Here is a 22,734-nt window from a genome sequence, read left to right on the forward strand (position 1 = left end):
GACGCTCTCTCTCGAGCCCCTACGGGGCTCTATGGTCACCGTGGGCAGCAGCCCTTAGCCCAGGGCTTCTGGCTGCTGCTGCGGCAGCTGGGGATCCATGCTGCAGGCACAGGGTCTGCAACCAGTTGTCAGCTCTGTGTATTTTGTGTTGTTTAGTGCAACTGTGTCTGGGAGGGGCCCTTTAAGGGAGCGGCTTGCTGTTGAGTCCGCCCTGTGACCCTGTCTGCAGCTGTGCCTGGCACCCTTATTTCGATGTGTGCTACTTTGGCATGTAGACGTTCCCTCGCAGCGCCTATTTCGATGTGGTGCCACGCAACGTCGAAGTTGAACATCGACGTTGCCAGCCCTGGAGGACGTGCAGACGTTACTCATCGAAATAGCCTATTTCGATGTTGCTACATCGAAATAAGCTATTTCGATGTAGGCTTCACGTGTAGACGTAGCCAAGGAGAGGTTGAGGGATTAAGGCTTATTTAGTCAACAGAAGAGAAGACTGAAATAGGGAATTTCATAGCAACATTCAAGTATCTGAAAGGAGTTCCAAAGAGGATGGAGAGAGGCTGTTCTCAATAGTGATGGATGGCAGAACAAGGAGCAATGGTCTCAAGTTGCAGTGGAGGAGGTCTAGGTTGTATATTAGAGAAAACAATTTCACCAAGAGGGTGGTGAAGCACTCGAATGCGTTACCTAGAGAGGTGGTAGAATCTGCATCTGTAGAGGTTTGTAAGACCAGGCTCAACAAAGCCCTGACTGGGATGATTTAGTTGGGGTTGGTCCTGCTTTGGGCACGGGGGTTGGATTTAGTGACCTCCTGAGGTCTTTTCCAGCCCAATGATTCAATGTCTAGAAGACAACCCTAGATGATTCAATGTCTGATTCTAGATGACAACCCTAGATGACAACACTGTCACACCTAATTTGACATCTGCAGCCAAATCTCCCGGGATAGCATAATGCTTTGCAAAGGTATGCACAGACACCCAGACACCCTTGGAGAAGGCAACAGGTGCAGAGACTAACATCATGGAATGTGTGCATACTGAAGGTGGGGGCAAAAAAATACCCATTTGGTAACAGAGTTTAATATGGCCAGAGACCTAGTTTGAGAGCCTCCAAGATGATACCTATAGGCCTTTTGACTTATCTGCAATACAGAGGAAGGGTCCTGGATATTTTCTAAAAGTCATGGTCCTGCCCAGATAGAAGGCCAAGGCTTTTTTCTCATTGGTTTCAGAGTTGTCTTCAAGAGGTTTGGGATAAAATATTGGAAGCTGAATAAGTTGATTCACATGAAATGCAGAAGTCACATTAAGGGTGAACTCAGGATGTGGTATGAGTGTGACCTTGTCAGAGAAAAGCACCATAAGTGGGAGATATCTCAGGCTCTTTTCCAACTGCAGTGTTAAGACTACTGTAATAGGAAAAGAGACTGCGACATAAGCCATTGTAGCAGAGGTCTGGTGTGAGCTCTGAGGACTGAACTAAAATAGTCAACATTTTACAAATATAAAGCAAAGACAAGCTGGGAGCAAGAGGCAGGCCCTGCTCACGGAACCTGGAAGAAAAGGGCCAATACTGCAGAGACACATACTCCTAAGACGTGCTGGGCACTGAGCACTCATTCAAACACATACCAATATCAGGGGGTACCAGAACATCCTGGTATCCACTAGATACTAGAACATAAATCCCACTGCTATACATTTCCTTTTCAGTTTCCCAGTTTTTAGCCTCTCTAAGACTAGACTTTGCAGCAAAGGTTTGTAGGATGTTTCTAATAAATAATTAAGAGGACAGGGAACTGTGGCTGTGGTTAGGATTGCTTGGAAAACTGTGGTCATGCGCACAATAGGTTTAGCAGTAAAGCCAACTGTGAAACACTCATCTAAGAACAAGGACAATAGGCCATACTTGTAGGGCTGGGGACTCTACCCAGGGAATAATTTTCCCTCTAACCTTTTCATCTACATGTGGATTTTTATCATGCATGTGCAGAATAATTGTTATGTGCACCATGGCACAAGTATGTGAACCATCAGTAGAAACTAACCTAACTGTGGGTGCTCTGCCAATCAGCTGGGCAAGAGCTGAATCTCTTCTGAGCGGCCGCACATGCACACAGCTTACGGGGTCACTGCCTGGGAATCAGGGACACAGAAAAGACTTGGGGGCCATGGTGGACAAACAGCTGAACATGATCTCCTAGTGCAACTCTGTGGTCAGAAGGGCTCATGCAGTCCTTGGATATATAATCAGAATATAATTAGGAGGAGGCTGAGTATTTGGTGCTGAGCCTCCCTTTCCCCCCAGCCAGACCCAGGTCAGAGAGAGCCATGTGGCCAGTTGTGGAGACATCTGGGTCCCTCCATCTGCCATGGGTGGTGGGTTAGGGGGGCAGGCAGGGGGCTGCTACTGTGACTCCCCATTTACAGGCACATTTTGAGATCTATCCGACATTTTTTAATCCACAGGGTAAGTACCTATAGATTTGTATCCTTCTCATTTCTTAATGAAACACCAAGCAGAGCTTTTTCCAAACCAGCAACACTCTGGCTGTGTCTGCACTAGCCTCCCTGCTTTTCAAAAGGAGAATGCTAATGAGACACTTTGGGATATGCTAATGAGGCACTGCAATGAATATGCAGTACCTCATTAGCATAATGGCAACCACAGCAATTCGAAAGTCTACACAATTTGGTTATAGGAATAAGGGGATTTTGAAGTGTGCGGGGTCCTTTCGAAAAGAATCCCACGTAGATGAGCCGCGCGAGATCGAAAGCGGCACTTTCTAAGTGCCGCGGCTGCCGTTATGCTAATGAGGCGCTGCATATTCATTGCAGCACCTCATTAGCATATCCCAAAGTGTCTCATCAGCATCCCCCTTTCGGAAGCGGGGGCTAGCACAGACATAGCCGCTGAGAGGTTCTGAAGAGAGCACAACGAAAGAGCTTTGCTTCCCAAATTGCCTTGCAGTGGTACAAACCCACGTGCAGCAGTAGGAGCCTTGTTCAAACAGGGCGTACTGCTCCAGCTGAATACAATGTTTGAACTACTTCCGGAGCCTATTTCTCAGCCCTGCCTGGAGCTGCAGGACTCCTGAGGTAGGCCAAACCCCAGAATACCAAGTCCACCTTTCCAGGCAGGCCCACCACCTCCAGCTGCCGCACCTAACCTAGGCACACCTCTTCCCACCAGTCATCCTGCTGCCCAGAACCTTCCCACCTGGCTCCCTGCAGAAAGCAGCAGCAGGAAAATTCATCACACTGCCCTCTGCTAATGAGTTCTTCTGAGCTCCATTACAGCAGCAATGCAAGTTGCCAGTCCCATAGCCCCAGATGTAGCCACCTTCTGAAACCATAAAAGGAATTCAAAAATGCAAGTCTTTCTAGCTTGCTCAAAGACCCATTTTGCACACACAAGCACCATTCAGCCCCCTGTGTTATTCATTCCTGCAATCCTTTCTGTGGTCATCGCCATTTTTTCAGCCCTACCCCCTCTTAACCCTGCTGCAGGTGTATCACTAGAGCATCGTATACTAAGTCTCCTGTCATGGGTGTGAACTTAGCTGACATCCTCACTTGGCCACAAGCCCATAGCCATCTATTCGTGCGCTTAGCTTTATGCCCAGAAGCAGTCCAACTGCAATCATGTTGAGAGACTTAATTATGTGCATGAGTGTTTGCAGGGCTGCAGCCTTCATACCAGTTTCTTATGGGCTCTATGAAGACATGAACGGTACAGATTTGAGTAGTAATGCGTTGACTATTCACTGTTCCAGCAAACCCTCGATTTAGTGGACTAATGGGGGGAAGGGGTGTCTGTTAATGCCAAAAGTCTGTCATAGCCAAATGGTTATGCTGGGTGATGATTCACTGACCTTTCCAGCCCATCACTCACTCTTGTCCTCTGCCCCTGCACTTCCCTTCCCCACTCCTGTCCCATTCTTCCCTTCCCACTTCCACCTCCCTCTCCCAATTACTGGGAGAGAAGCTGAATGTTGGCCTGGCTGCTTCCACCTCCCGCAGGTCTCAGCACTGCGGCTTCTCCAGCCCCCCAGGTCTGAGCCACCCATGTGAAGGTAGAGTGTGGCCACCCCCAGCCTGCCAGTGGGCACCAGTCTCCAACACCACGGCTGCTGCTCCCTGCCATTGCAGGCAGTGGTGGCCAGGCGCTGATATGCTCCACGCACATGGAGCTGGGGGAGGAGAGCTCCTGTGCCCCATCACAGCTCACCCCCAGCCACTCCAGCCCCCGGTGGCCCCGGCAGCTCCCCCAGGCCTGGCAGCAGCTCTGATGAGTCTCTGGGATTTATTTAGGCAGAGGGTGGGAGGGGGCTGGCAGATGGGGTCCATTCTTTCCAAAGTCCATTATATCAGTGTCCATTAAATTGAGAATTGCAGAGTCAGATCCCAGCCCCACTGAAGTCTATGGGAATTTTGCCATTGATTCCAGTGGGAACCAGATTCTAGCCTATAGTTGTAGTAATAAGAGGACCTGACAATGAGGCTTGGTGTCAGGCTAAAGGCCTAATGCCTAAACAATGGTCAATGCCTAGCTAAAGCACCTGCAGCCTGACCAACATAGGGTTAACTATGCTGACATTGAGCAAAGCTAAAGCAAAAAACAAAGCTGTGGGTTCTGTTCACAGGAATTTGGCAAGGGCTCCTCATACTGCCGAATAACACATGCTTAGCACCTAGCAGCCCAGGTACATGAACCTTCCAGTAAGGTAACATCCTGCTTGGTACCAGTGCACTCCCCTCGGATTAGGAGGAACATTGCAACACAGGTTCAGTAGACGGTCAGGATGACCACATGATGGTTAGTTCTGTTTTGCTGGTACCACCATCTACAAGGCAATAGGTAGTATATGGCCACATCAAAGGAAGTGTCAGTTTACTATAATTAGGGGAGGTGCCTAGAATATGTAATGTACATGTAATTTGTTTGCACCTGGATATAAAATTGTGTATCACCAAGACTGCGTCGACCGGTTTAGGGGACAGATTGGGGCACTCCTGCCCCCTGGATTATGCCAAGTCCATTGTTGCGGCATACGCATGCACTCGTATAAAACTGCAGATGGCTAATCTAGGCATCCAGGGGCGAGAGACCAAACTTCAACGACAATAAATCTGGCTCCAGTGCCATCATACCTAACCTAATTTGTGGTTATTGGGGGCTGTCTGAAGTCTGTGGTGCTGACGAACAGCAGGGCCTATACTGCATTCCAAAGAGAGCACATGCACGCAGCTAAAGGATATCAGCACCAAAGGGAGCAGAACAGATGGCCAGGCACCACACTCGTGACAGGATCTCGCTACAATAGTTTTGTCTTTGCAGGGCACGTTGTACTGCTCCAGATGAATAAAACGTGTTTGAACTACTTACCAACTCGACTCCAGCGCTTATTCCTCACACCCTCCCTTCCCTGCTACAACAACCCGGTATCTTAGCTAGCAGGAGAGGCCACAAGCTGGAAATGTAGGAGATTAACAATCAGCTGATGGGCTCGTATCTGGGCTGAAGGCAGTGGCCCCTCTCACTAGCTCATGGAAAAGGATGATGCCACCGAAACGCAGCTGGAAAGTGACGCTACTGGACGTTACCTTTCCCCCGTTCTCTCCACTGCAGTACACCTTTGGGTCCCACCGCTCCTCTCCCTGCACATCTGAACACAGGTCCTCCTCCTCCTCCTCCAAAATATCAGACAGGTCAGAGCTGCGGTTGTGCTCAGAAAGCAGATTCAGCTGCCACTTTCCAGCATCTGCTATTTTCTCTTCCTGCTATTGAAAAGAAAAAGCTCTGATGGAGAACTCAGACCTCTCCCTGGGGGTGGGGGACACAAGGCCGGGGGGTCAGGCCAGGATTCTGGACAATGGGCTTGCAGCTCGAGGGTTCAAAGGCAATGGCCCCATAGGCAGACATTCTCTTGGGGAGCACAAACCTCTCTTTTGGCTTTGGGCCCCATCACAGAAGAGTCTCCTCGGGAAATGTCTTTCATCGGTTTCTTCCCAGGAGGTGCTCTTGGGAATTCCTGAACGCGGCTTCCATTCCCGCCACTGTCCACACCCAGCTCTGCCTGGCAGGGGAACAGCGAAGGCTCTGCACACAGGGACTGCTCAGCTGCCTTCCTCTCTCCATCAGTGGCTGACTCCCCAGAGTGCGCATGGCAGGTCTCCATGGGCATTGTCACGTCACTGCTTTCTAGACCAGGGTCTTTGCTTACAGAGAGCTCCTCCTGCAAAAGAGACTGTTGTGGTGAGGAAGATGAAGCTGCAGAGTCATGTCCCAGTGCCAGGCCCAGAGCACACCTTGCCTGACTCAGTGTCTTGGCAGAAGAGTGTTAGGGAGAAATGCCTGTGCAGCCCTCAGGGTTATGGGGAGCTGGACACAGACAACCTCGAGCTTCACACTTGGCAGTGACTTTGCTGCTGCTAAAAGTAGGGCAAGAACCATAATGCTGCCCATAGACAGTCCTAGCGCGGGTATGGATTAGCAAGGCCTCCCCGCAGCCCAGCCCAGCCAAGCCACTCTAATCATACCCAGCTCTGGCAGCACCAAACACACACCCCCTTGACCTGCAGCAAGTCCTGGGCTTCCCACCCAGCTCTGCTCTTGTCCCTCATCCCATCTCCTTCCCCTCTGTTCCAGCCTCTGTAGCCCTCAGTGCAAACCACAGACTATGCCGAATACAGCGGTGGATGGTGGGGACAAAACTTCCATTCCAGGTTCAGAAGACCGCAGTCCCCCTGGATTAGCCCTCTTGAGCCTATTGACATGTAAGTGCAGAAATGCAGCGTAACGTGGCCCCTGCTGCAGGGGGGTCTATAGCCAGCCCCTTTGAGCTTTGGGTCGCTGGGGTGAGCATGACCCTGCAGGTGACGTCACCCCATTGCCAGGGACTGTCTCTTTCTGTTTTCAGGATGAAGACTGATGGCAAAGGCAGCAAGTAGACTGGGTTTATGGCTGTGAAGAAACAAGGATAGGTACATATGCCAATATTCTGATGGGTACCCTGTGGCACCCCACTAACTGCCCCTCTCAGCCTGCATCACAGCTGCAGTCTCTCCCAGCAGGGAACCCTAAGTAGCTGTCCTCAGTGTCAAAGGCAGGTCTGAGATGAAGACTCTCCTGCACATACAATCCTAGGGCTGGAAGAGACCTCAGGAGGTCAGCTAATCCAGCCCCATGCCCAAAGCAGACCAACCCCAACTAAGTCATTCCAGCCAGGGCTTTGCCAAGCCAGGACTTAGAAACCTCCAGGGATGGAGATTCCACCACCTCTCTAGATAACACATTCCCGCGCTTCACCTCCCTCCTGGTGAAACAGTTTTTCATAATATCCAATCTGCTCCTCTCCTTCTGTAACTTCAGACCATTGCTCCTTTTTCTGTCATCCCTCACCACTGAGCACAGCCTCTCTCCATCCTCTTTAGAGTTCCCCTTCAGGTAGCTGAAGGCTGCTCTCAAATCCCCCCTCCCACCCTTCTCTTCTGTAGATTAAATGAGCCTAAATCCCTCCGCCTTGCCTCATAAGTCATGTGCTCCAGCCCCCGATCATTTTCATTGTCCTCTGCAGGACTTTCTCCAATGGATCCACATCCCTTTTGGAATGTTTTTGGTAATGCTTTTTCTTTTCAATGCTGCACTGTGCAGATGCCTGCACTGATCAGAGGTGTGAATACCGGACAAACTCCACCACCATCAGCTTTACTAATAACGAGTGTGACGCCTTTTCCGGCTGTGTCTAGCTCCTGCCTTCCTGGGCCAGCTCTCTGCCCTGCTAGTGTACATGCAGCTGAGTAGTGAGATTCATTTCTGTCCTCCTGTGCTCCACACACACCGGCGCAGCAATGTTCTCCTACCACTTTGCCACCATTGTGAGGACCACATGCTCTCCAAGACACTGCATCAGCCAACAGGGAGAAAAATGGCCCGGTGTAATTTCCTGGGAAATTCTCTCAGGACCCCCACTAATGAGGCCTCTTTCTCTTCCCCCTTCCAGTGTCTTAGACTTTATGACACTTTTCAGACCAGGATTCCCAGGCACTCACCATCCCCTGTGCCTGGATGTCTTCCCCAGGGCCCTTCAGCGCTGCTGAGCTCAAAGGATCAGCTTCTCCACCTGCTCCTGCATGCTGAAGAAGAGCCATCAGACACTGCTCATCTCTTGCGGCATTTGAAACTGGCGATGTGCCCAATGCTGGCACCGAGGAAGCCAGGGGAGAAGAGAGCTGCAGCTGTGAAGCGATCACAGCTGAGCCGTCACAGCTGGGAGCGCTGAGGACAGTTAATTTGGCACCTGAACAGTCAGTGGAACACTTCTGTGTAGGGAAGAGCAGAGCTGGGCAGGGAGTAATGGGGGTTCGCTTGGCAGGAGAGCCCCTGGGTTCTCCACAGAGCAGCCTGGGAGTCAAACTGGTAGAAACCACAGCCTGTGGCAGTGAGGAACGTCCAGAAGCTTTCAGCAAGGCGGAGGGGATTTGGGCTGGCACTGAATCGGCCGATTCTCCATACAGAGACATCGTTCTCACGGAGACCTCCCGGCACACCTTGAACATCTGCAGCTGGGACAGCTCCACTAGGACGCTGCCAGCCGTCGGAGATGCAACTTCCATCACCTGAAACAGAGCAACAGGCAGAGTCTCTTTCCTGTGCACAAGTCGTTGCTTCCAGCAGACCTGGGTTAGCTTTGATCTTGTTAGCTTGAGGAGCAGTAGCAATGGCAACCTGGGCAGCAGCACGGGCTGTACAAACTGACCCCTGACCCTAGGCATGGACTCAATCAGCCAGCTTCCAGCCCTGCTCCCTGCTGTTCTGTGCCCAAGCTCCCAGCAGTAGAGTAGGAGCATGAAACCACAGGTTTCAGCTCTTCTGTGGCTGGAGAAGGCAAGCCACAGCAGACAGGGGAGTGAACCCAGCTCTCCAACTGCGACTGCAGCCCCATGGACGACTCCTTGGGCTGCTCTGGGACAAAGGGGGAGATGGGACAGGTAACGGGGGGAAGCCCTTGCTGGCAAAACCAGAGCTGGAAATACACTCTGTGGAAAGCAGCGATGGGAGCCAATGAGTCCTCTCTGCTTCTTGCAGGTTCCTGGGCATTTGCTGCTGAGATTTCCCCTTTTGCCCAGCGTTAGCTGCCCTGGATTACACAAGATGCCTCGCTGTTGTGCAAGTTACAGCTGTATCTTCCCTCTCCCGCACACCCCCAGAGCCAAACACCGACTCTTCTGCTTTCCTAACACTGGTGTCTTTCCCAGCCACACCAGCTGGCTGCCTCTTCCCTCTCTCCCAGGCCCTGAGAGTCCTCCAGGCTCTGGCTTTGGCCTGGGGACAGGAAGAGACTTGCCATTGCCAACAGCATTCTCTTGCCTGTCCAATGGTTTTCTGTGCTCTACGTGTAACTTGGCTGCAGGGCTTCACCCTCCGGGGTCCAGCTACAGCTGGAAAGACAAGCCCACCGCGGTGAGACCCAGAGGTGGGTCAGTGGGTGCGCGGAGCTCATGGCAGAGGCAGGCAATAGCAGGGTCACTCGGGCTCAGGATGCAGGAGAAGGTGAGGGTCTGAGTGGGAGGCAGGGTGCTGGAGCAGACTGGGAGTGGAGGTCTGGCTGAGAGGGAGGGTGCAGGAACAGACCAAGGGTGGGGTGCACCCCAGCATCCAGCCTGAGAGTGCGTGTTTATTACCTTCTGTCCATCTGCATACACCGCATAACCAGTAACTCGCACCCCATTTGATGAGCCTTCTGCATCAATGGTGACGGGCAGCCAGCTGATCACTAGAATGCCCGTGGAGGGCCCCGGCTCTGCCTGCACATGGAGTGGTGCATCAGGAGTCCCTGGGAGAGAGGAGTGAGATGTCGCCTTGGATTTGTTGTTACAGTGGCGCAAGGGCCAAACCGAATCCAAGTGCGCAGTGGAGCAGCTCCTCTCTGGGCTTGGGAGAGAGCTCACCCTGTCAGCGCTGGGGAAAAGGTCCTGCTTTAGCTCAGTGACTTTCCCCGGGGGGAGCTGGGTCCTTGCAAAGGTAGATGTGGTGAACAGAAGTGATTTCTGCAGCACCGTGTGGGTCAGGGCAGTACATGCCCCCTCCCCCCAGGAAGCACGCTGCTCCCTCCAGGCGAGGTGGAGGTTTGCTCTTTCCCCTCAGCAACGTGCAGCAAGATGCGTTTAGCTTGCAAAAGCCAGAAGGAGGAGAATGTTAGACCCAGATGCCGCAGGCCTGTCTAGAATTGGAGCTGGGGCCCTGACAGGCACGGACGAGCTCTCCTCAAGCCAGGGTGCAAAACCAGAGAGTCCACAGGGGCGGGGGAGGGGCAAAGAGTGCAGGTGCCCCAGCATTCAAAGGGACCCAGAGCTCTGGCCACCACTGCTGCTGAGATATCGGGGCAGTGGCTGGAGCTTGGGGCCCCTTGGAAATGCTGCAGAATGCTGTGCCACTGCTCCCCCCTGGCTCTGAGGGGGCATGGGAGGGGCCAAGACTGACTGCCCTTGGCTCCGCCCCTTCTGCCCTTGGCCCCGCCCCTTCTGCCCTTGGCTCCGCCCCTTCTGCCCTTGGCCCCGCCCCTTCCAGCAGCAGGGAGCCAAGCTCACTCCACCCTTTCCCCGGTGGCTGTTGACCCCACTGCCCTCAGTACCTGCTATGGGAGTAGTGAAGTGTATCACTGCTGCTGTCTGCTCGCGCCTCTCCTGGGGCAAGTCCCAGAGCTCCCCCGGGGGCTGGGCCTCTACCTTGGCAACATACCGAGTGCTCGGGCACAGCCCACGGAACGTGTACCAGTAGACGCCTGGCTTCGTGGTGTCGCACTCCTCCTCGTTGAGGTACACGGCGTGGACGTAGCTGCTGTCACACGGCAGCCACATCACCTCTGCTGAGGTCACGGTCACGCTTCGGACTTCCAGCAGCGTGGGAGCGATGCAGAAGCCCTGCCCGACGCAGAAGGTGCACCGCAGCTTATCGGAGCTGCCCTGCTCCGTCACGCTCTGCACGGAGATGCGGTAGGCTCTCAGCCCCAAGTCCAGATTCTCAATCACCGCTGTGGTTTGAGAGCCGCTCTCCACGTTCTGGCGTAATTCTGCATCCACGTAGACGTTGTAGCTCTGAACGGCCGGGCAGCCAGCTGGCGAAAGCGGTGGCTCCCAGCCAACAACGATGCTTCTGGCCAGCTGTTTGATTAGAGTCAGCTTTCTCGGGTAAGGCACTGCTGTGTGACTGACAGGCTCCTCTGGGTCTTCCAGTCTGCTAGACAACGGGCTGACACTGGACTCGTCAGCAGAGTAATCACTTTTTTCTCCACTGCTAGTGCTTGCACCGACAAAGCTCCTCTCGTGGCACGAGCTCTGGGTGAGATCGTTCACATCTGGAGGCAGAAAGGTCATGAGATCATCGTCTGAAACTCGTTCAACAAAGTTGGAGGGGACCAGCCCTCTCCTGCCATCCATCAGCTCCCCTAGATGAGAAACAGGAAACCTGTTATCACCACACCAGCCCTTCGGACTCCAAACCCAGCAGTGGCAGTGAGACAAGGGAGCAGCATCCCTGGCCAATTGTTATCACAAAAGAATCAGAAGACAGGAGGCCTATCAGGACCTCGTGAGCACAGCTCTCTGCTCCCTGCATTTCCTACTTTGTCCCACTTGGTTTGAAATCCCCCACAGCCTGGGGTCTGCCCCACTTCCTTCAGCGAGTATTTCACAGCCTAGGGACTAGAAGTATTTCTAGCTATTTAGACTAAGCTTCCTTTTATCCAGTGACTCTTTCTTTACGACTGTAAGCTGTCTTCTCCAGCCAGCTCTAGCTCAGCTGGGGCATGCAGGAGAAAGGACAGTTACTCACCTTCCCACGTAGGTGCGCACAGACCGCAGACACTGTTGCTGGAATGCTTTTCCCCCCATGGTATCCATCAGGTTGGCTCTGATGCCCCCAGCTTGGTGCCTTCATGAATTCAGCTACAGAAATTTGCCACCCACAAACCCCTTAGGTTCTTCTTGCTGGCAATTCTGACAGAGGGCGAGGAGGACAGGCTTTGGAATGGACATCAGCAACACATCTCAAAGAACAACAGTCATAGAATCACAGAATCGTAGAACACTAGAATTGGAAGGGACCTTGAGAGGACATCGAGTCCAGTTCCCTGCCCTCTCAGCAGGACCAAGTACTGTCTACATCTTCCCCAATAGCTGTCTATCTAAATCGCTCTTAAATATCTCTGGTGACGGAGATTCCACAACCTCCCTAGGCAATTTATTCCAGTGTTTAACCACCCTGACAGGTAGGAAGTTTTTCCTAATGTCCAATCTAAACCTCCCTTCCTGCAGTTTAAGTCCATTGCTCCTTGTCCTATCCTCGGAGGTTAAGGAGAACAATTTTTAACCCTCCTCCTTGTAACCCTCGTTGAGGTATTTGAAAACTACTATCACGTCCCCTCTCAGTCTTCTCTTTTCTAAACTAAACAAGCCCAGTTCCTTCCATCTTCCCTCACAGCTCATGTTTCCTAGACCTTTAATCATTCTTGTTGCTCTTCTCTGGACCTTCTCCAAACAGTCGCGGAAAACTGAGTAACTGTCTTTTCCTCTTCCAGTGCCTGTTCACATCCATCCCGACGCAGGTGAGTCACAAGTGGTAGCACTGCTTGGCCATGGCCTCACCTTCCCTAGCCTGCTGAGCAATGGTGTAGTGCTCAGGGAACATGTGGATCAGCGACCACATTGCATTCGCCAAATGTCCTGAATTGGAACGTGTGCTGGGGTGCAAAGCCACCAATGCTTTTGACCTCGCAGAGGTGAGCCGTCCAGCCAGGAGGTAGGTTGTCACCACATTAGAACCAAGGTTCTCTCTAATAATTCTTCCCACCCCCATGTGTGGGATGAATTTGGTTATGGGCACCTATGTGGGGGTGATGTGTGAAATGGAGGTGATACATGATACAGCACCTCCACGCTGGTGGACATCACAAAATTCATGTGGTTGGTAGTGTGTTCAAGGGTTTGGAGTGAAGGGGGGACCCTCAGTGCTTTGTGAATACCCGTGGGGCTGACGATAGACCAAAGGATAAAACAATGAACTGATAATGTTTAGGGATGGCCATGCATTGGAGGTACTTCCTATGACCTCGGAAGGTAGTTATGCGAAAATGTGTCCCCTAAGTCAAGGGTAGTGTACCAGTCCCTTGGATCCAGAGAAGGGACAACAGAGGCCAGGGAGTCCATGCAGATCTTTAGCTTTTTCATAGTTTGGTTTAGGTTTCACAGGTTTGGGAGGGTCTGAGCTTGCCGTTGGTCTTTGGATTCGGAAGTATGATGAGTAAAACCCTTCACTCTTATCTCCAGTGGTATCTCCTCCACATCTCCTGCCCAAAGGAGAAGGTATACCTCATCAGGAAGAAATCTCTCATGAGAATGGCCCTTGAAGATGGCAGGGAGGGAAACAACTGAATCAAAAGGTATATCCCACTTCCACTGTAGGCAGCACCCTGCAATCCAAGGTAATGCGGCTCCATGCCTGGTAGAAGAGGGACAATTGGTCCACAAATGCAGGGGAGATAAGAGCCAGGCACCCTATGGAAATGTCTGTTTCTGTACCAAAGAGCATCTTGCAGCAGCAGGCATTGGGCCTGATGATATGTTAGCCTCCTCCAGCTACATCTAGACTCTGGTGACAATACGGAGGAGAGAAACAGCCCCTGGATTGGGCTTAGAATGTTGCCAAGCCAGAGCCAGGGTGTGGAACCAGAGGGATTTTAAAGTTGCCCTTGAATTCTTTAAACTAAGGTGCTTAGCATCACTCGGCTCCAAGAAAAGGGAGTTTCCTTCACCAGGTAGGTACTGAATAGTTTGCTGGCCCTCAAAGGCTAGTCCTGAGGGCTGAATCGAGATGCTCTGCCTCATGACCACTGCTGAAGTCATGAATCAGGCTGCCACACCTACTGCATCCAAGGCAGCTTGGAGGGAAGCTTTGGCCATGGTGTTACCCTCCTCTTCAGGGGCCAAGAATTCCCTTCTGGACTCCAAAGCTTCCTTAAATGTCATCACAACCAACCACAACTTAGAATCATAGTGTCAACTCACAAGGCCAAGGCCAGGCAGGATTTATGGGATTTGCTTCAAGACAGAGCCGATTAGGGATAACAGTACTTTATTAAGCTTATCTACTCCTCGTTACCATAATTGAGTCACACGGTACGCATGAGAAACAGAGCGTGACAGGATGTATAAGACTGGACAAGAGGTGATTTGACAGGCTTACGTCCCTTTCGGCCACGGGGAGTTCTTGTCCTGAAGTGGCTCACATCACGGCAGCAATAGACATTGCTCTAGCTGGGGGAAAAGGTCCAGGGTGCTCCTGAGTCTGAGAGTCCTCAATCAAAACTCAGCTGGGGCGGGACCACACAGTGATTTTATCCCTTAGTTGTTTACCGGGTGTGCGCATACTGGCTCAATGCCACTTTTAACGTTCTCACAGGGCTGAAGCCAAGGTTGCCCTGGCTACTGGTCTCCCCTCAGGTTCCCACACCTAAACTCCGGTGTCAGGAGCTGATACGGCTATTTCGTGTTCATGTTTACAGGGTTCCAGGCTGTAACAGGCTGTAACACAGGGACAGGAGCACCGCTGTACCACAGGAATGGAGGTTCCCACTCGTGCTCTGTGAGGCCTGCTGGCCGCTCTTCAAGGCCTTTAGGCCTGCAGACAGGTCTGCTGGTGTGTTACAAGACACACAGCAGCCCGAGGAGGCTTGGTGGTTGGCTGCAGACCCCTCGTTGAGCCTACCAGCCCGTAAAGTAAATCATCTCTTGGCCTCTTTCACTTTAGGCATTGGCCCTTGTTGCCCGTTTCTTCCTTCCATTAATAGCCATGACAACCAGCAAGCCCAGTTCAGGGTGAGTATACAGACACCGATAACCCTGGGGGAGGCGGCACAGAATATTTCCTTTCCATCTGCCTCGCTGTGACCTGGAGGGCATCATCAAGAATCTGCTTCATGGGCTGCAGTACGGCATCATTTAAAGGCAGGACCACCCTTGCTGAACACAAGAGTGCCACTATGTCCCTCAGAACACGGGCTGATGCCGAGATCTCCTCTGCCCGGATTCCCAAGTTCTGAGTGACATGATACAGAAGCTGTTGATGAGCCCTGTGGTTATCTTGCATGGGTCTCATGGTCATTCCCCGGCCTCCACTGCCTCGTCTGGGGAGGAGGATGGGACCTTGTACCAGAACTGGGCTGTGTACTTCTTCTGTTGCTGGCAAGTCCCTTGAGGATGAGCCCTGTGCCCCACTGTTGACCTCAACACCAGGGCTTGATCACCTTTCAGATGGGTAAGGTGGAGGGGCTCTCAACTCCGGTGGTAGCAAGCGAGAACATCCGGAGCGGAACTTGGAACGGACAGATCTATCCAGCGTGCCCCACTGGCCACCGCACTGGGCTTTGCTGTCGTGTCGGCAGCCGTGCTGTCAGTAGGACTCCTTGTGCCAGAGCTGCCAGGTGTCAGCTGGGTACCTGCTCCTCTGGGAGGTGCGCACATCAGCCTCTGATTCAGTGCCTGAGGACCCACTCCTGCCTGAAGCCTGGGAAGTGATGCAACGATGGTGCCGCTGCCCTGACGGGGAGCGGTGCTGGGGTGTAGCGAGGGAGCATGCAATGGAGGGCAGGGCCATGCCACCATTGCTGGCTTCCCCCAGTACGGCCACCTGCTCCTGTGCCAAGCCAGCCCCCAGAGCTGGAGCCAGAGCCGTCATCAGCCGTCCGTGACCTGGTGGCAGTGGAAGAGCAAGGAGGCTCTGTGCTGCTCTAAAGCCTCTGGCATCGATGGTAGAGCCAGGGCTGTATCCCCTCTGGGTGGGGAGTCCTGCCGTGCTCTTCCCAGAGCCAGAGCCAGGGGCGCTGCACGATCCATTCACGTGCTGGAGTGCACCAGCCTGGGTCACACGCTGTCTGTGGCCTTATGTTCCAGGGTCAGAGAGAGCCACGGTCCACCTGCCTGTGCCTCCGCTTCAGCGCTGGCGATGGGGATTGGCGCGCAAGGCCAGACTTGGTGCTGACTTCTTGCACGCTGGCAGTACCGGGCAGCAGTCTCATTGGCGCTGGGGATGTGGAGTCCGTCTGTACCTCACTCAAGGAGACAGGGCTATTCTGACCCATACTCAGCTGGTGCTTAGTGTCAGTGCTGCATTGGCTCCACGGAGGGCCAAAGTGTCACCTCCATGAGGAGTAATCTAAGCCTATTGTCCATCTCCTTTCTTGGCCTCAGCTTAAAGTTCTTACAGACCTGGCATCAGTCTTGCATCTGACCCTCTGCCAGGCACTTTAGACAAGTATTCTGCAGGTCACTCGATGGCACAGGTTTGTGGCGTGCTGCAAACTGAAATCCTGAGACTGAGGTACACCCAGCATCATAAGCTGGGCTAGCTTCGCAGGGCAGGGAGCACTTCTAACTCTACCAGGCTGCTGGACCGTGTGCTAACTTAGTGTACTCACAGGCACAAGAGACAAACAATGTCCCAGCAACTGTCAAAGATGGCAAGAAGGAAGTGAAGGGCTGCCAAGGCAATAAGTACCTACCTACTGTATCAGGAGGCACAAGAACTGACTTGACGATACCACAGGAGGAAAAATTTCCCAGCAATGGGGCACACAGCGTGTACACACTTGAACTGGAAGGGACATGCACTAGCACTCAAAAAAGCGCTAACAGAATGGCTTCATTGAAAAATTCATTCCAATTGGCTTGCGTGAAGACAGTAAGGATATCAATCTGTCTGAAGGGCCCCTGATAAAGGGCAAAGGTAAACACCACCATACTGCCATGGAAAGGTCTAGTGGGAGCCATTCTCATCAGTGTTCGCATCACTCTTTCTATGATCTAAAAGAGGGAGCTCTCCGAAGCCTGATGAAAAACACATAAATATGGATAAAGAACACTTACAACTGGTCAAGCTGAAATAAACAACTTGAAATAAATTTTGTTTCCAGTCAAGGGAAAATGTTCTGGTTGACTTGAAATCGACCAAAAACATGAAAAATAATTTCCAGTTGACTCAAAACATCGTGGGCATTCACAACAATATTCTGACCTTGCAATTCATTAAAAACTTGCAAATGTTTTGGTTCAGATCAAATCAGCTTTGGTTGGAGGCATTTCCCTGAACTGAAACCTCTAGTACTTGCTCAGCTCCATTCCTGAGTGCACAGGGAACACCACACATCACAGGGAGAAGGGCTGTGTTGTGCCAGACACCAGGGCTGTAAGCAGTTTGTCAGGTGCTATGAACTACAAAGACAACGTTTAAACCCTTGACACCGGCGGTTATGTCATGACATTAGCAACTGTTAATGCTTTGAGAGGATAGTGTGATGCCTACAGCTAAGGAGCCAAAGGTCAGGTAAAATACTATGGGTGAAGTCCAGGCTCCAATAAAGCTAATAGCAAAATTCCAATTAACTTCAGTGGGGCCAGATTTTCGCTCTCAGGACATAATTCAACCATGGTGTAAGTAAATGCATTTTTCATTAAGTGTCGAGAACTGTGTTTCTTAGGCTCCTTCCCACTTGGGCCTTATGATCTTTTCTTTCCTTCTAGCTGTCACATCATTAAGTTTCTCTCTGTTCTTTCTTGATGCCAAGTTGTTACATTTCTCAGCCATGTCTCATTCTGTTACACCCACCTTCAAAGAAGCCATCCTCGTCCATGTCCCCATAGACATAAATATACTCTCCAGCGGTCAGTGGGAGCTCTGCCTCCGGGTTCTCATTAGGACCATCAAATGGGTTGTAGCTGAAGCAGATACAGCAATAAAATGTACTTGGTACAGCAACTTCCACTGGTCACACTAGATCAACTCACTTGTCCACTGTGCTTGGTTTCCTGCCTAGGCAAGTAGATGCTTCTGATAAAGATCAAAGCACAGCTGTGCTCCTGGGACCCAAACTTTTTGGGTCCCTGGGCTCAAATGTTTTTGAGTCCTACTTCGGGCTCAAATCTCTTGGTACACATTGGATCCATTCCTGGTGAGCAAGTAATTGTCCAAGGCCATTTGCAGCTAAGAGTGTTTTGTGCCTTTAAAACCGTATTTGCATCTAACAAACAGTAAATAAGTACATATGTTTGCCTCTCACTGCCTTGGATATCAGCATTAATGTTTCACAATCCTTAATAGAGCTGACAAGAAAATGTGGGTTTATTCTCAGGGAAATTTTTCATTTTTGCTGAAAGAAATGAAAACAAAACTTTTCAGCCAAAACCAAAATGTTTTTGGTCAAAAACTGGAAGTTTGAGTTTTGCAGCAGCCAGCTTTTCCACTTTTAAGGTTTATGGTTTTTTCATGAAAACATGACAGTGTCTCCAGAAAGAAGGCATGTTCGCAGAAAAACACACATAACCGAACCCCCAACTTTCATAAAAAAGCCAGTTTCAAGGACAAAGTTTCAACCAGCCCTGCTGTTTGCACAAACGGGGCATTTGCTACTGTTTGGCACATGCAGCCATTATATCTGTATGGATCCTTCGAACCGTGGGTTTTCCCACACCCGAATCACATGCATGCTCCATCTACTCCAGTGTCCCGTCTTCCACGGGGGACGACATTAGATGCTCTCAGAAAGGATAAAAAGCCTGAGGGTGAATGATTATGGGGTAACCTGCTCCACCAACCAACCCTGTAGCCAAACGACACTCCATTCTGCCTCTCATCTGCACAACAGCCCTTGTGTGTAGTTCAGTACCTGTAACGAGCTAGGAAGACCTGGAGTTTCGCAGGGCCTTGACTGTCTGGCTCTGGAATTAAAGAGATGCTATCAACATCCAGTTCTTCCATTTCACTTGCAGTGTCACCCTAAGAAAGACACAGAAATAAGGAGAGAGAGAGACTCAGCTTTGCCTAGAGGGACACTGGCAGAAAGAGCACAGCAGCAGTATGGCAACAGCAATCCCTGGCGTGTAGAGTCTGGTTACACCAAAACTACCCTACACCCAGGAGCTGCAAACGGGACTGTGGGACGGCCCTGGGAAGGTAGAACCGGCAACAGACACACAGGAGATAAAAATACACCTAGGAGTTCTCCTGAGATGGTGGGGAGCCACCTTCAGCAGTGCTAGGAGGAGGCTGATAAGGAGACCTTGCAGCTTGGATGGGGTGTGCATAGATCGGGACGAACAGGGGAAAGAGCTGCCAGACCCCAAGGGGAAGGTCCTGCAAGTGTCAGTAAAGCGGCTGCAACCTGGCTAAAGCGAGGCAGATGTGCATCAAGGTCTCACGCCACAAAAAGAGCAAATGTCAGGCAGAGGTCGAGTATGCTCACAGCCAATACCCACCCCAGCTGCTGGAGTCTGATCCACTCAATATGCTAGATACAGGCTGGAGTAATGAGACTGGGGTCAAACTGGGGAGCCGAGTGGAAAAGGTCTCAGGGAGCCCCCATCTAGAGCAGTGCTGTGACTTGGATCCACCCATCTGGAGCGGGTGGCACAAAGTCCCCTTTGTGTGAGGGGCACAACCTAGCATTAAGGGAAATCCCATCGGCAGGCTTGCAGTTTTAAATGTGACTAAGTCAGAAGCACACTGGAGCAGTGTGTTAAATCTAAGGGTGGACCCTATGGACTTCCCAGAACATTTGGGAGTGACTGGGACCGGGTGAAGAAGGAACTCCAAAGAGTGGAATTAAAGAAGCAGAAGCAGGAGGAGGAGCTTTGCAAACGGAGGCAGAAGACCTTTAAATGCCATAAATACATAAATTATTGGCAGTGCACTGCAAGGTCTGTAGAATGCCACTAAAATTTTCACAAAATAGTACTTATGGACAGCCACGAGAAAAATAATGCCTAGGCTTTATTTATGCAATGACAAAGACAGATGAAAGCAAGACAACAGTTTTAAAAGAATTTTTTCCGGTGATAAAAACTTTATCCGCAAATTGTGCCACCTTAAGCAATGAATGCTATTAGAGGTGCAGGGATGCAGGTACACCTGCAGCAAGCACCCACAGAGACATGGTGTGTTAATGTGTACCTGCCACCCTGGGAAAGAAGGCAATGCCCCTGCACCAGCTGGCAGATTGGCTGGCTGGCTGGAGATGTCATGAAGTAAGGCAGGGAGCTGGGCATCTTTAAAACTCCAGTAACTGGGAGAGAAACAGTCTCCTCCCAAGAGAGGAGCCAGAAGCCTTAAGCAGATGCCCTCCAGAGACCATAGAGCAGGAGGTTCAGGTGCAGTCACCCTGAAACTGTCATACTGTCCATGCTCCGGGATCTGAGTTCCAGCCCTAGCTATGACTTTGGGGCCATCAACTGATCTGTCTGTGACTCAGTGACCCTGGCAGTGTAATGGGGATAAGGATATTTGTTCACCTAATGGGAAGCGGGCTCATGAAATTCAATGTCCTAAGAGGAAGAGTGAGCAAGAAGCTGATTTATCAGACCTTGATTTTCATGAGCTCCCCTAGTGATCTGATGCATTAGATAAACATTAAATAAGGGAGGGGATAGGCTGAGCCCCACAGGACTGCACACAGCAGATCTGCTGGGGAGAGGGAGAGGCTGATAAAGGGAGTGAGGAGCTGGAATCAGACCCTCAGATCCCTGATACCTCTGAGAGCTGAGCGGGAGAAAGCCAAGTCAACAGAACCTGACCTCATAGAATCACAGACTCACAGGGCTGGAAGGGACCTCAGGAGGTCATCTAGTCCAGCCCCCTGCTTCAAGCAGGATGAACCCCCACTAAGTCATCCCAGCCAGAACCTTGTCCAGCCGGGACTTAAAAATCTCAAGGGATGGAGAATCCACCACCTCTCTAGGTAACACATTCCAATGCTTCACCTCCCTCCTGGTGACATAGTTTTTCCTAATATCTAACCTACACCTCTCCCTCTTCAACTTCTGACCATTACTCCTTGTTCTGCCATCTGACACCACTGAGAACAGTTTCTCACCCTCCTTTTCAGAGCTCCCCTTCAGGAAGTTGAAGGCTGCTATTAAATCACCTCTAAGTCTTCTCTTCTGTAAACTAAACAAGCCCAAATCCCTCAGCCTCTCCTCATAGGTCTTGTGCTCCAGCCCCTTAATCATTTTTGTTGCCCTTCGCTGAACCTGCTCCAGCAAATCCACATCCTTTTTATACTGGGGGGGCCCAAAACCGGATACAATATTCCAGATGTGGCCTCACCAGTGCCGAATAAAGAGGAATAACTACTTCTCTAGATCTGCTCGAAATGCTCCTCCTAATGCACCCCAGTATGCCGTTAGCCTTCTTGGCTACAAGGGCACCCTGTTTACTCATATCCAGCCTGTTTACTCATCTGCCAGCTCACTGTGCCTTCCTGCCCCAACCGCTGCTAATAAGTCTAACAGTACCAGCTCGGGCCCCACTGCACTGCTCTGTGCCAAGGACAGCAAGGCCTGGCCATACACCTTCACACTGCTAAGCCCCTGCAACACACGGCAGCACTCAGCTATTGTGCAGCAGCCTGGGACTGGGGGGGTCACAGCACAGATTGTGCAGGACTCAACACACATTGAAAAAACTCAGGACCCTGGCTGTAAATTTCCCAGGGCTTTTCTTGGGCGTCTGCATTCCTCTCGGGCTCCAGTGCACTGTACACGTGGCCACCGTGGCTCACTGCCCCAGGAGGAGAGAGCAAATCCCTGCAACTGTTTTCTGTAGCTGTCCACTGCTTTCCTCCAGGGCTCTCCAGTCCCCCGACAGAGCTTTAAAAGGCAGCAGCCAGGGGAGGGAAGCAGAGCTCGTAAATGCACTGATCCCACCGTGCTCTTGGACCCACCTGGCCAATGACAAGGGACACCGGAACCAGCACTGACCTCTGGAGTGGGACAGGGCTTGGGACTGTCCGGCATGGACTCCGATTGGGAAGAGCTCGACTGCGACTCCAATCCCCTGACTTGCTTCTGAGACGTTGCGGCAACACCTGAGCCTGGAGTTCTGGAGCCACTAGAGCTGGGGTCGGGGATCTGGGGGGCCGAGTCCAGCCCCTCGCTCCCTTCATCGCAGACCTGCGTGTGCTGAAGAGCCGGAGGTGCCGGGGCAGTATCTGGACCTGAAACCGAACATGGCACTTGTTACGCGAAGCAGCCGGCGGAGCAGAATGAGAGCTGCTGCGAGCAGCCCGGGGCTCGTGGGGCAGGCACGCTGTATGGTGGGGAACCGCCCCGAGGCTTCGTGTTCGATCCTCCTCAGCTCGCCCCTGGAGCAGTTACGCTGACGTTCTGAGGGGACTAACATAAAGGGGGAGGGTCAAGCTCCTGGCATGACATACTCGGCCCTGCATGCTGGTGGGGGCCCAATCCTCTCCTTCACTGAGGCCCAGTCAGCACAGGAGGCAGGGCGCCGCTAGGCAGCTCGGCAGGGCTTGCTGAACCTGGAGGGCTGTCGGCCCCAGTGTGAATCAATATACATCGCCCCTAGGGACCATGCACCGGCCGAGAACCAAGGAAGCACCGATGCACCCCGACCTCAAGTGACTAGGCTGTACCAGGCTTGGGAGCACCTGGACCAGGAGTGAGCTCTCCTGGCTTCCCACCAGCTGATGGCTCCCCCTGCTGCCCTTCTAGGGGCAGATTTGGCTTGCCAGTCACAACCACATCCTCACTCGTTTGCACACCCCAGAGGTACCAAGGAGCTGGGCTGAGGGGCGGAATCTGCACAGGGCTTCTCCTACGCCTGACAGCACGGCACAGCCGCTAATAATGAAGACGGTCAGGCAACCATTTGAGCCAGCGATTGCTA

General features: G+C 51.9%; 1 protein-coding gene across 10 annotated transcripts in view; it reads right to left on the reverse strand.

Annotated features, from left to right (window-relative positions):
• The window catches only part of TSPOAP1 (TSPO associated protein 1), a 115,575-nt gene that overhangs the window by 23,062 nt on the left and 69,779 nt on the right, over positions 1–22,734 (reverse strand). For 9 of the 10 annotated variants that reach the window (XR_012648109.1, XR_012648108.1, XR_012648110.1 and 6 more), the window contains 8 exons: positions 21,810–22,045; positions 18,722–18,831; positions 17,665–17,774; positions 10,640–11,452; positions 9,690–9,841; positions 8,058–8,624; positions 5,948–6,241; positions 5,610–5,786 (listed from right to left, as the gene is read on the reverse strand). Coding sequence is in view for 6 of the 10 variants with exons in the window: in XM_075013669.1 (XP_074869770.1) it covers positions 5,610–5,786; positions 5,948–6,241; positions 8,058–8,624; positions 9,690–9,841; positions 10,640–11,452; positions 17,665–17,774; positions 18,722–18,831; positions 21,810–22,045 (2,459 nt within the window). In the remaining 4 variants the exon portion in view is untranslated. The remainder of the gene's footprint in view (positions 1–5,609; positions 5,787–5,947; positions 6,242–8,057; positions 8,625–9,689; positions 9,842–10,639; positions 11,453–17,664; positions 17,775–18,721; positions 18,832–21,809; positions 22,046–22,734) is intronic. The other variant, XM_075013671.1, reaches the window with a different exon arrangement.

Source organism: Carettochelys insculpta, chromosome 19 (assembly GCF_033958435.1).
Source record: "Carettochelys insculpta isolate YL-2023 chromosome 19, ASM3395843v1, whole genome shotgun sequence".
NCBI classification, from domain to species: Eukaryota; Metazoa; Chordata; order Testudines; family Carettochelyidae; genus Carettochelys; species Carettochelys insculpta.